Here is a 14,231-nt window from a genome sequence, read left to right as displayed (position 1 = left end):
GGATTGGCCTGAGCGGGCCGGTTTGATGCTCTGCTCAGGAGAGGGAGTCTGTGATGTTTCTCCAGCCCAACTGTATTGAACCTAAGTGTACATGTATGTTTGGCCAGCCTAACGCACGCTGACTCAGCCAGAAGATGAAAAATAAAATGATGATAGAATATCCTTTTAATTTTCACCTGTTGGCTCTGAGCCAGTGTGGCAATGCTCATCCTCCATTGCGGAGGAGCCGCCACTGAACAGAACGCGGACTGGGTTTAAGTTTGTTTCTAGTTTCAGGCATCCATGAGAAGCTACCATATGGGTTAATGTTTTAAAAAATTGAATACTTTTGTTGGCTGCATGTTTTTGGTTTGTCCAAGGTCTTTTATTTATTGTACTTGTGTCAGCACACATTGCTTAGGTTTTGCCTGCACAGTGCTTGCGCTGTGCTTGTTTGAGCTTTCCTGCGCCCTTTACCTAATCTCCACAAAGATGCACCCATTTCAAGCGTACTTGTCTGGGGGAATGTTTTTTTCTTGGTCCTCTGTCCTTTACCTAATCTCCCCGGCTTATAGTACCACCAGTAACAGCACAATATAATGCATTTCTCAATAAACAAGTCATAACACTTTCACAGAGTTTCAGTATCTTATATTACACATCTGCTCATAAGGTTGGAACTTACAACAAAAAAGCAGCTTAATATTAATCACATAGGTGAAAGCTAATGCATTGACCAATGCTTGTCTAGATAGTTATAAGAAGTCATAATCAAAGGGGTTTTCCTTCACTTTTAATGCATCTTGTGAAACTCAAAATGATGTTCAGCTCAGAAATATACCATTGTTATTGCAAATTACATGCATTCCTTTTCACCTAGCTAATTTTTATGTTACATGTTCCGATGTCTTTAAGGTAATGGTTACCCCCAAGAGTGGCTAGAAGAACCCAAGCTAATCCCTGCAGATCTTCATGAACTCAAAGTCGAACCAGCCATGACGCCATATTTGAATATATGCTGGACTCTAAGCACATCGGGTAAGATAAACACGTTCTTCTCCATGTTGTAAGATCTCAGTGTCATACATCCTTGCATAGTACTTCTTGACGCAATCATCTCAATACTTTTACACATACACAATTGGCCCCATTCACAAGTGTCATTCACTAGTAAGCCAGGAGTACTGCAAAGGCAGGTCGCAGCAAATTCTTTATGAATCAGGCCTTGTCCCTTTAAGTATGCAGCTGAATGGTCTCTCGGACTTCAACTAAGCAAATGCTTAACTCTTTTAAAGACACAGGCCTAGATGTATCAAGCCTTTTGCGAATAGCAAAGGCCGAAATTCGCAGAATTTCGGCCTTTGCGAGTCGCAAACGGTCTTTTTGCATGTTTTGGCATGCATCAAAAATTCGCAAAACATGGAATCGCTAAAATTTGCGATTCCTTATTTTGCCATAGCATTTAAGGAATCGCAAATTATGCGATTCCTTAAATGCTATGTATGTAGCATTTTTAATTTGCGAATTTTGGCTTAGAAATTGCAAATTAACACCAACTTGTAGTTGATGTTAATTTGCGAATTCTTTTAAAAATGCACAATTTGGCATTTTTGAAGGCGGCATGTGACGCCCATAGGGCATGTATGTGCGCTATATGCACACACACATGTACATTTCAGGGGTGCAGCAGGGTGTCTTTGAGACACCCCTGCACCCTTGAAATAATTCTCAAATTGCGATTAGCAAATTGCGAATTCGCAATTTGAGAATTATTTCCCAATCATTCCTATGGGCCTCCTGGCCCATAGGAATGCATGGGAAATTATTCCTTATTTGCAAATTCGCAAAATGCGAATTCGCAAATAAGGAAGATTAAGGAATCGCAAAAAATTAGCGATTTTTTACATACATTCCATTTTGCGAATTATAAATAGCGATTCCTTAAAAATCGCTATTTAGGAATCGCAAAATGGAATTTAGCCATTTAATTTTCCCCACTCTCATAACTCTATTAGTCTTTGTGGGCAAGGATTATGTTTCTGCACTGGATTTTCAATTTAAAAATGTTTTGGAACAAACTTTAGCGCATTTGTGCTGCAAATTGCTTCTCATGTAAATGTGCTGTAAAACGGATGTAATCTAAGCGCAGTTTGCGCAGCATTTTGTAGGAACTAACATCAGTGAATTGCATACATTTCAGTTCCAGCAATAATTACAATTGTGCTGTTAATGCATAATAGTATGTTTGGAGAGTAATCCTATGTATGGAAAACAATTATATCTTCAAGTATTTTTTACACTTGTGCGAGGTGTTTACATGGACGATACCAGTGGTGCACAACTATGGGGTGCTTGTTCGCAGCTCCTTCACATCTTCATTCATGCTGCTGACAAGCAGGGTCACTGGCATAAGGCAGTTTGCAAAGTACTTCATCAAATAACCCACTTTCTGACTATCGACAGACATCTCTGCCTCTTGCGTCATTATTGTGAAGGAGCTATTTAAGAAAACAAAATGCAACATTTAGGTAATCAGACATGAAATATTAGTGGAAAAAGAAATCACTCAAGCTCCTGAACCAAAATGTTCAATTTTTCCCCCAAGGGGCACCATAATCTGAAGGTAGTGCTGTCACTGCATAGTAGGCTGCAATGATCGGAAGATTGCATGTGGATAATGATGATGGAGAACTTGCTACGATTAGGATTTGTTGGTAAACCAGAGATCTGCTGGAAACCTTGAAAAATAAGGGGCCCATTAGGATGTCGGGTGGATTGCCTCCGCCAGGCTGGCGGTAGCCACCGCCGGCCTGGCGGGGGCAATCCGCCCGGCATCCGCAAGTGAATTCCCCCAGCCATATTAGTATGGCGGGGGGACTGCGGCGGACGGAAAGACCGTCCACCGCTTTTATGCCCGGTTGCCTTGCGGCCGGTGCGGAAAAGGATTAATAGACACCGCCAGCCATATTACAATGGGCCATTTCAGAAGCCTTTCCGTGGCGGCATGCGGTCTTCACTTTGGGGGCCCCCTGCAGGCCCCCAGAGTGAAGGAGGGGTGGGGGGTGCACACGGGGGGTACCTGTGGTACCCCCCAACATTTGCATACACGAAGCAGTAGCACCGCGCGGTGCCTGCCGCTTCGTGTATGCAAATGCATGCATGCATTTCTGACATTGTGGCGTGCGGTGCAGTGAGCACCGCCTGCCACAATGTTAGAAATGAGGGATACGCCCGCCACGGTGGCGGGCACATCCTAATTCTAACATCGGGACCCATGCCCTTAAGGCGGGCGGTCCCGTTCTCCGCATAGTGGCGGGCAGGCAAAGTCCGCCCGCCATCCTAATGGGGGCCTAAGTGTTCTTAGCAGGACACATTAAGGGGCCTATTACGATGTCAGTCAGATGAGCGTCCGGCCTACATCATAGCCGAAACGGACTGCCCGACAAGGAGTCTGTGGTCCCACTTCCATTATTACAATGCAACCAGCTTGACGGCGGTCAGAAAGTGTATTTTTTCTTGCCTGTGTATGGGCACTGATTTTTTTCCGTTCTGTGGCAGACTTCAGGTCAAATGGTGATGACAATTCCATAAGTACTCGGAGATGCCTGTGAAAAGTGAACATGTATAATTGTTGTAACTTGTGTCTTATTTTTTATGTATGCACTTTAAAGCACACACTTTTACACACCACTCATTTTTTTAGATCAACACGTCCATTCACCTGACTTGTTTTCTTGGACTTTTGTATTTTTTAAAATTATATGGATATTAGGGCCTAACTAAAATATATTCTTATGTATGTTTTTCCATGGCTCTATACTAACGTCAGTAATTAGCGAACAATATAGATGATCTATGCAATTCCCTGAAAAGAGATATTATGATTTAGTACCTAAAAAACAATTAAATGCCCTATGTTTGGTAATATATGCAGACACTACTCCCAGAGCGCACTTCTCATGGACACAGACCAATGTCACAAATAACACTCTTGATGAAATCACATATTTGAGCACCACTGTCAACATACAGTAAGAAGACTACATTTACATGGTCTCTGCACACACATGGAAAATAACAACCCTTTCTGGCTACAGTGATTTCATCGATGATGTCCCTGGTCATACAATACATGAAGTTAGCAATGATCTCATCGGTGATGTGATTTCTGATATCATTTACAAATATAGAAGATAAAAGGTACTGAACCTCCACTCACCCCTAATACCTCATACATATTTATTGTATTTGGTAAAGCGGTAGCACCACTGTCTACACAGGTATCTTTGTACCTACAACTGAGGGATATAATGATTTGGCCATGCCTAATATGCCTAATAGGCCATTGTCTTGGGCCATGTCACATGTCTACTCACCCTTCCACTTGAACTCAGAGGGAATGCCTTCAGTAGTTTAGAGTATAGCCTTTCCGCAACCTGTGCCCACTCCTCTGTCTCAAGAGCCTCATGAACAAGGCCTTCAGCCTCGCCCTTGGGCACAAGAGAGAAGGTGTAGTTAGTGGGGCACTGGAATTGGGGAATATGAACTTCACCCACTCCTCTTATGCCTGTACCCTCTGTCCAAGGTGACATGGTGGGCCTGAAGGCTGCATCCTTAACCCAGGGTCCTCTGGGCATGTATGGTTGTTGTGCTCAGTGGGCTAACACCAAGGCAGATGGCCCTTATCTTGGCCAAAGGTTACCGTTAGCGTCCAGAGCCTCCCAAGCCTCCCAGTGAGGTTTCTTTCCTACAGTTCTTAGGCAGGGAAAGTGTTCTTAATGTGTTGTGAAATGCCAGGCCTTGCTTCCAGAACCCTCTGCGCAACAACAAAGGAAGTGGTGAACAGTCTAAATATCGAATTTTAAATATTGAGTTGGCAAAATATCAAATTTTAAATGTAGAATTGCCAAAATATCGACTTACAATAATATCGTGGTGCATAATATCGAAATGGAGGCAACAAATATCGTTTTTACTATTATCGAAGTTAGTAATATCAAAAGTCATAATATAGTTGTTAAAAATATCATTTTTTTTAGTGTTTTCTTTAAGTGTCAGTATATGTGTTAAAAGTATATATTATGTTTGTAATGTATGTTGGAATTTTTTTAAAGTAATGAATTTTATGTTACATATTTTTTGCGTATTTTAGTTCCGTATAGGGTTGTGGGTTTATAGGGGAATAGGGTGGGAAGTAATTTAATTAGAATATATTAATTAAGATTTTATTTGAATTAATTAATTATTTGTTAATTAATTTTGTGTAATTTTATTCCGTAGCGGGTTGTGGGTTTATAGGGGACTAGGGTGGGAAGTAATTTAATTGTAATTAAGTAATTATTAAATTGTATTCATTGGTATGGATAATTAATTTATTGTTAATTATTAATTGGTAATAACTTTTTTATTATTTAATTAACTGATAATTATATTAATTGTATTAAATATTAATTGGTAAATACTTTTTGATATGTTTTATTTATTGGTATTGCTAATTAATTTATTGTTGCTTAATCATTAATTGGTAATTAATTTATATTAATTGATTAATTGATAATTATATTAATTATGTGAAATTTTATGTGGAGTGGGATGTGTGTTTATTGAGGGAATAGGGTGGAAGTGATTTAATGTTATTAAAGCTATTATTAATTTTTATTTATTGGTATTTTTAATGAATTTACTGTTAATTTATGAATAATTCATTATTTAATTACAAAAATGTTTTAATTTATAAGTATGTCATTTTTAACCTTTACCCTATCCAACACTTTCCCTACTGTTGCACTCACTGGAGTGGGAATAGTAATTTTTACCCACCCGCTATCCAACACTTTCACTACTGTTGCACTGTTTGGAGTGGGAATATTAATTGTTACCCACCCGCTATCCAACACTTTCCCTACTGTTGCACTGTTTGGAATGGGAATAGTAATTTTTACCTACCCGCTATCCAACGCTTTCCCTACTGTTGCACTCTCTGGAGTGGGAATAGTAATTTTTACCCACCCGCTATCCAACACATTCCCTACTGTTGCACTCACTGGAGTGGGAATAGTCATTTTTACCCACCCGCTATCCAACACTTTCCCTAATGTTGCACTCACTGGACTGGGAATAGTAATTTTTACCCACCTGCTATCCATTTCTTTCCTTACTGTTGCACTCACTGGAGTGGGAATAGTAATTTTACCCACCCGTTATGCAACACTTTCCCTACTGTACTACTCGCTGGAGTGGGAATAGTAATTTTTACCCACCCGCTATCCAACTCTTTCCCTACTGTTGTACTGTTTGGAGTGGGAATAGTAATTTTTACCCACCCTCTATCCAACACTTTCCCTACTGTTGCACTCACTGGAGTGGGAATAGTAATTTTTACCCACACGCTATCCAACACTTTCCCTACCGTTGCACTCACTGGAGTGGGAATAGTAATTTTATCCCATACGTTATGTAGCGTTTTCACTATTGTTATATTTAATGTACTGTTAAATATTAAGAATTTTTTTTTAATGTTTTAACATATATAATTAATTTGTATATTTATATATGTTTATTTATATATATATATATGTAATAATATTTTAAAATATGTTTTTAGCATTTTAAAATTATAAATAATAATTACTTTTTATTATTATTAAATTAATATATATATAAAAAATGTATGTTTTTTTAGATTACATTTTTAATTTATTAATCTTGACTTTTTTTACTTAATTTTGAGTATGTTTTACTTAATTATATTTATTATTTAATTAATGTTATATTATTTTTAAGACCAAGATCAAATTGTAAATCGTTTGGAGCCTGATACAAAAACCTTTTCTTACTTGCTCGCTCTGCTGGAGCATTGCCGGCAACTACAACTACTCTACAACTTGCCGCTCCCGCTGCGCGGGAGCCGCTGCGTGCTGCCTTGTCCTTACCTCCTGGATAGAAACATCTCCCAGCTGCCGCGGCGCGGAGAGGCTGCAGGGGTGGAGCGCTGCAGGGACTCACTGTTCCAGGAGTCCCTGCGAGACCTGACCAAATCCGGTCTGCGCCCCCTGCCTGCCCCGCCCACGGCCGGCTGACCAAAGAAAAGGGGCTTGCACCGATCATTTAGTGATCAAATTGTAAATCGTTTGGAGCCTGATACAAAAACCTTTTCTTACTTGCTCGCTCTGCTGGAGCATTGCCGGCAACTACAACTACTCTACAACTTGCCGCTCCCGCTGTGCGGGAGCCGCTGCGTGCTGCCTTGTCCTTACCTCCTGGAAAGAAACATCTCCCAGCTGCCGCGGCGCGGAGAGGCTGCAGGGGTGGAGCGCTGCAGGGACTCACTGTTCCAGGAGTCCCTGCGAGACCTGACCAAATCCGTTCTGCGCCCCCTGCCTGCCCCGCCCACGGCCGCCCTCACAAGTACAAATACAACATACATACCGTCTCGCGGGACACCGGGCTAAGCCCGGGCAAAGAGCGGGCCGTCTATGGCCGTCCGGGGACGTACTAGGACGGGACGGGCCACCCTATTAACATTTACCTCTACATTTGTAATACACTAGGGATCTGTGTGATAAGTATCATTTGTGATCGCCATAGCGGTAAGTGTAATAACAAGGTCCCCGAGACTGACACGAAACCTCACGGTGAATTGCGTCGAAGTCTTAATAATAAACGCTTTAAAAGTCACCGGAGAAAGCGCTGTTGTCTACAACTACTAGACTCATTCCAGGAAAACCTAATGGGATTCAAGAAATTAAGATCTCGCACCATATTTATGAAGCGAATGGGTACCGAAGAAGCAGTCAGGAAATCCTCCGCCAAAGCAATAAAACAAGGTCGAATAACTGGGACCCCGGCAATTAGTAATTACTTTTCTGCTCTAACATTAAACAGGGAATTATCTACCTATGTACCGGAAATGGAAAAAAACTTGGACTCCATTGAAAATAAGGAGGAAAAAATGCATTACTCTTTGAACCAACACTCCACTGACAATCTAAGTATGCTTGCTCTAGAATCTAACCGAAAGATAAACTGCTCATCACATGAATTACAATCCCTGGAGCCAGATCCGACCCACTTAACATCTTCAACTCCAATAAAATGGACAGGGAGTCCAGATCATACTGATGTTATTCAAGGATCCCAACTGAAGTCAGTGGACCATATATCTGATGTACAGGTAAACTTAGATAAACCTTCAAATAGTTCTGAGGAAAAATTACCAGAACTAGATCTTGCACTTGACTCCTCACTGGACCCTTTCTTTCCTAAACAAGTCATTAACACAAACTCTGAAAATCCAATGTCAAAGGCTCTCTTTACTCTACAGGAAATTTTGGAATCAGTCCTCTCCTTTTTAGGACACATCCTGGAAAATTCGGATCAAACTTTAGATGTACAAATTGGCATACTAACGTTCTTAGTGGAGGAGAAAAAGAAAAAAGAATCAGCCGAAGCATGAAAAAACAACAAATCTCTGATATGACGCAACTGCAAAAAAATAACTTAATTAAAAATGATGAATTCATACAGACACAAATAAAATGTGACGTTAGTACACAAACATCAAAAATAGAAAAAACAGGAAAACAAATAAAGGAAAATTTGGATATCCAAAAAGAAACTCCTATATTCTCCCTAAAGAAACTCTTCAAAGAAGATTTCCCAAAAAAAGTACAACAGTATGCTATTTTTTCTAAAAAAACGGATCCGCACAAAATCATCCTTGATAAAAATGACCAGGAAAACATCACTAAACATAAATCTGACGCTAACCAAGACGAAATAGTTTCTACAACATCAGAAATCCAAGAAGAAAGAAGAAAAAAAAGGAGAAAAAAACCGATAAGAAGAATCCATAAAAAGAAAACTCGTAAACTCAAATTTCAAAAACCTACTTCACCTCAAAAAATCTGTGAGAACCAAGAGGAAAGTCGACTTCTTTATCTGGACAAAAAGAGGAAATTAGTGACAGAAAAATCTCATGGAAAGCTCAAACTTTGAATCCAAGAGCTCATGAATATTTACCGTCCACACTGTTCTCTGAAATAGGGTATAGAAATAAAAGAATAGGAGAAGGTGACGAGAATAAATCCTTATGTGGGGACATAAAATCGTCTAAACTCTTTACAATTCGAAGAACTTTTTCCTATTGATAACGTTCCACTCAATCGTGGAAGGATAATAAATCTTCTCCAACAAATACTACCACTGCAATCCTTGACCAGTAAAGAAATAGATCTGGTGATCTTTCCCAAGAAAGAAAATAACAAAATAGCGACGGTATCTTTTTGGTCATCAGTTCTACCCGGGATTATTCTCAGAGAAAAGGAGATACTTCATAAATGTGGTTACGACGTAATTGAAATATCTGACCCGGAAGAAAATAAACCTTACAAAAGGTCGAACAGTCCTCTTTGGTCAAACCTGAGCATGCACAAATACATTCCAGTACCAGTAGACCATAGGTCGATTCACACAGGGAAGGACTCCATGAAAATCTTTGTGAACAACGGAGAAAGGGTAGTCTGGTGCAAAGATTTAGAAGTGAAAGTCTCTGAAAAAATTATAAAGCCTTGGGCCTGGGTATCGGAGACACTAAACAGCAATAAAATCTTTAACGGCCAAAAACCTACTGTTTAACAAAGGCTTGAAGATTAACTCGTGGAACATGGCTGGAAAATCTAAAAATAAAATGACTGAAGCTACTATAAATCAACCAGATATCTTGATTCTACAGAAAACCTGGGCAACAAAATCTTTCTTCCACAAAGGTTATTATGTATACGATGTTCCGGCAAAAGCAACTAAACGGGGCCAGGCAAAGGGAGGCCTGGCAATTCTGCTTAGGGAGGAATACTTATGGAATCAAAGGATTGTGGAGACCAATTCTGAGAATCTGCAATGCATTAAGGTATCATTAAAAATACACATTTCGGCCCCACCAAAGGCAATCCTGCTCTTCAATGTATATGCTCCACCTGGCACAAACCAAGATGCATTATTTGTTGATACAATGGAAAGAATTACTCAGTTAATTGAAGACCAATCACATCTGTCATATCTAATCATGGGCGATCTTAACGGAAAAATCTCCAATTGTGAAATCAGAAAGTGGATAAATCTTTATAAAGAAGAGTCACTGGAAATATCCTCTCCAAAGTTTCCTAAAGGAATTAACTCGGACAAAAGAGGCAAATTGCTACTATCATTTCTTCCAAATTTAAACGGGATGATATTGAACGGCAATGTAGAAGGAGACATACCGGCCTCATACACTAGACGAGGAAATGGAACCCTTTCAATCATTGATTATATAATCTGTGATATGGAACTACAGGAGACAGTTGTATACCTGCAATCCAACTTTACCGAAGAGAGCGACCACGCATTACTACAAATATCCACTCAATGGATGGCTAATCACTCCTCTACAAGCCAGATTACATTTCATAACAGCACTATAGTGATAAATGCTGATCAGAGGCGGATATTTTGGTCTTCATCAACCTTGGTCAATATAACTGCGTTGATTACAAATACTCAACTTCTAACAAAAATAAACTCTGACGACCCTATAATAAACTTTGAATACATAGTTAACACACTTAAAGGTGCTCTTTTAGATAAATCACAACGGGACTCATTAATAAACAATAATAAGAATAAGAAAAATAAGAATTGGAATAGACCAACTGCAAAAATACTCAACAAACTTATACGTGCACAATATTTGAGCTACTCTCCATCAATTGAGGCAGAAATAAACAAACTAAAAAATCAACTACGAAGAGAGAAGTACAGTCACAAAAGAACGCTGCAAGATCGAAATTGGGTCGATATCCAAATAGCCGCCAAAAAATACAACCAGAGAGAATATTGGTCTTTAATTGCTAAAATAACTGGAACGAAAAAGAAACTTCAAGCTATTCCAGTCTCTCCTTATGACTGGGAAATTTACTTGAATGATCTCTATAAGGCAAATCCAACTAATTATGATGAAATGGACGCCGGTATTACCATGGGGAAAAAACAATTCCCAGATCACATACACCTCAGCATTCTCTATAGCAATGCATATTCGAAAAGCGAAAAGCACTGGTGCTTCCGGCCCTGACCAAATACCCATCAAGGTCCTGCAAGCAGACCCCAAGGGGTGGAGTCTGATGCTATCACCCCTTTTTAACCATATCCTTACAACTAGGAAAATACCAAAGTCATGGCAAGGGAGTATTATTATCCCTATCCATAAAAAGGGGAACAAAAACATCGCCGGCAATTACCGCCAAATAGCACTGATGGATGCTACAGGGAAAATTTTCGTGCTGAGATTTTAGATCAATTAAAAGACTGGGCCTTCTCGTCAGGTTTAATTCCAATGTTTCAAGCAGGTTTTAGACCTAATCATTCTGTCATCGACAATATTTCAACTCTCCAGACCATCTTTGACAAATACATAGTGCGGAAATCCCAGATTGTATATGCAGCGTTCATTGACTACTCTACTGCCTTTGATCGTGTCGACAGACCTACTCTATGGAATAAACTAAGGAGAATAGGAATACCAGAACAACTGTTGCAGATCATAATTAATCTCCACACTAACACATGGTGTGAAGTACAAATGGGGAGTGAAAAAGGTTTGACTAGAACAATTAAAACTGTAAATGGACTTAAACAAGGTTGCCTTTTAGCTCCGATATTATTCTCTTTATATCTCAGCGACTTACCACATCAATTACAACAAGGTTCAAGTTTGCCTCCAAAGATCGCTGCACACAGCATACACGCCCTACTGTATGCCGATGACATCGTGATGTTGGACCTTACGCCCTTTGGTCTACAAAAGCTCCTAGACAGTCTACATAAATACTCAAAGGATAATTTCCTAACTCCTAACTTAACGAAAACAAAAGTAGTCTCTTTCTCTGGTAAAAAACAAAGTGCTAAGTACTGCTGGAGGCTAGGCGAAGAAAAGGTTGAAGAAGTCGGTGAATATACCTATCTAGGTAGGATACTTTCGAAGAATCTAAATAATACAAAGCAAATAAATAACCTAAAAAGAAAATCAGAACTATATGCTGGTGCCCTTTCAAGACTTTACTCAGCTACAGGGAACAGGCACCTCTCTTCACTGTTAAAAATATACAGAGTAAAAACCCCCCCTGTTCTATCTTATGCCACAGAGCACATTCCTATAAAACAATGGGCATATATGGACGAAAAAGAAGGGAAAATCCTGAAAAAAATCTTGAAGGTCTCACAATCTACGCCAGTCCAAGCTCTGAGACTAGAATTTTCACTTACTAGTTCCTACGCGGTAGCCATTGCTAACGTTATTAGATGGGCTTACAATCTTCTTCATGCAAAAAAAGAATCATTACGCTCCCTGCAAAAAATTGAGATTTTTGAATCAGATGCCTCAAAGCAAACATTTTATCAGAATATGACCATGGCATTTCAAATTGCCAAACTTAGCCCGGATCTTTTGCTTACCTGGTCAACCCTGCAACTGAAACATTTTTTAAAATGCTTTACTCCTAAACTGAGCTTTGAACTTGACCACGCTCATTGCAACAAATTAACTACTTACAAACTTTTTGCAGAATCATTGGAGTATAAGCAGGTACAGCCATATATAGGGTTTTGCTTAACACACGGTGCAAGGAGGGCAATTACAATGTTGCGATTAGGAATTCTACCAGTGCTAACGTTTACATCAAGATGGTCACCTGGTGGATCCTCACTATGTACCTTATGTCAGGGGGGTGACCAAAACATCGAGCATCTCTTATTCGCATGCCCTAATCCTAATGTAGTTAAAGCTCGGTCAAGATATCTAAATCATATATATCGCAAAAGTAGGATTTCAACAGTAAAAGAACTATTATCGGTGTGCAAATATCCACCAAATGAACTTGTATGTTACAAATTTTATAAATTTTTAAAATCATTTTTATCATTGTATTCATTTTTAATGAATTGTTTTGTAAATTGTTCAACATAATATTTGTGGTCCTCAGTTGAGTACCAAAACAAATAAAAACCTTTGACTTTTTATTTTTAAGACGCTTAAAAAATTCGATATTTTAGCATTCTATATTTTTAGCATCAATATTTTTTATTCTATATTTTTGCACTTACCTGTTTGTAGATAGGGAGTCGATATTCTGTCATTCTATATTTTTACTTTGATATTCTGGTAAATCGATATTCTTGTATTCTATATTCTGTCAGTGATCCAAAGGAAGTGCTTGGTGGGCTAATAGAGTATGAGGACTGGGTGTGGCTCATGTACCAACCAAGCCACACCCAGTGCCCAGCGCCCACAAGGAGTATGAAGACCCAGATACATGGTGTTGCTGGGCAGTGTGCCTTGTGGACTCAGGGATAGGGGTGGCAGGGATTGGGTTCTGGTCACTGTCAAAGGTTACACCATATGTTCATTGCTCAATCAATGTTTTCAGAGCTCAATCAATGCATTCTGAAGACATGGGGGCCGGGTATAGGGAACACTGCAGTACATGTCCAAGAAATACTGAGGTCACAGGTAAAGTCAAATTTAAGCACTTGTTCGAACATTCCTATTTAACCCTCTACCCCCCAAAAAATAACAATCAAAACGTTTAAGGTAAGTTATGGATCAGATTGAAGGAAGATTATGATTGCAATCCACAAACCCAAGGACCAATGTAATTTGCCAGGTATGGTTATCTACACAAACATAATTGCCCTGTTCATGACCTCACGAATGATAATAAAGACCACAAGACAAATTATACTATCCGTTTTAGTTTTAAGATAGAAGTTCCTTCAGGACTAGCAGAAATCAGAGGGTCGACCAAATAACATGATTCAAAGTCACTTAGAAGCTAGAAGTGCCTCTAAATTTTTCCACGAGTCGGACTTATATGCACTGTCTGATGACCACCACATGTTTTTTCGAATACAACAGCACACTAAGGAGCATATTTACAAGCCCCTATCGCCACAAGAACATCACTTTTTCTGAAGTTCCTCTGGCGATAGGGGCTTCGCCTTATTTACAAGGAGGCGTTAAGCCACTTAGCGTGGCTTAATGCCGCCTTGTAAATACGGCCCTTTCATCCTACACTTAGCATGAGAGGGCTGGCAATGAGTGTTGTGGTGGCCATGCCGCCGCAACACCCATTTATTTTAATACTGCACCCTATTTACAAGGGTGGCGTAAATAGGAGGCAGTGCCAAAATTAAGACCAGGGAAAACCTGGTCTTAACAT

At 39.5% G+C, this 14,231-nt stretch overlaps 1 protein-coding gene across 3 annotated transcripts in view; it reads left to right on the top strand.

Annotated features, from left to right (window-relative positions):
- The window catches only part of IL17RB (interleukin 17 receptor B), a 321,832-nt gene that overhangs the window by 198,811 nt on the left and 108,790 nt on the right, over nt 1-14,231 (top strand). For all 3 annotated transcript variants that reach the window (XM_078661590.1, XM_078661589.1, XM_078661591.1), the window contains one exon: nt 895-1,017. In XM_078661590.1, the coding sequence (XP_078517716.1) occupies nt 975-1,017 (43 nt within the window). In that variant the 5' untranslated portion in view covers nt 895-974. The remainder of the gene's footprint in view (nt 1-894; nt 1,018-14,231) is intronic.

This window comes from Lissotriton helveticus, chromosome 9 (assembly GCF_964261635.1).
Source record: "Lissotriton helveticus chromosome 9, aLisHel1.1, whole genome shotgun sequence".
Lineage (NCBI taxonomy): Eukaryota > Metazoa > Chordata > Amphibia > Caudata > Salamandridae > Lissotriton > Lissotriton helveticus.
Note: the sequence above shows the minus strand (reverse complement) of the source record. Positions and strands in the feature narration are given on the sequence as shown.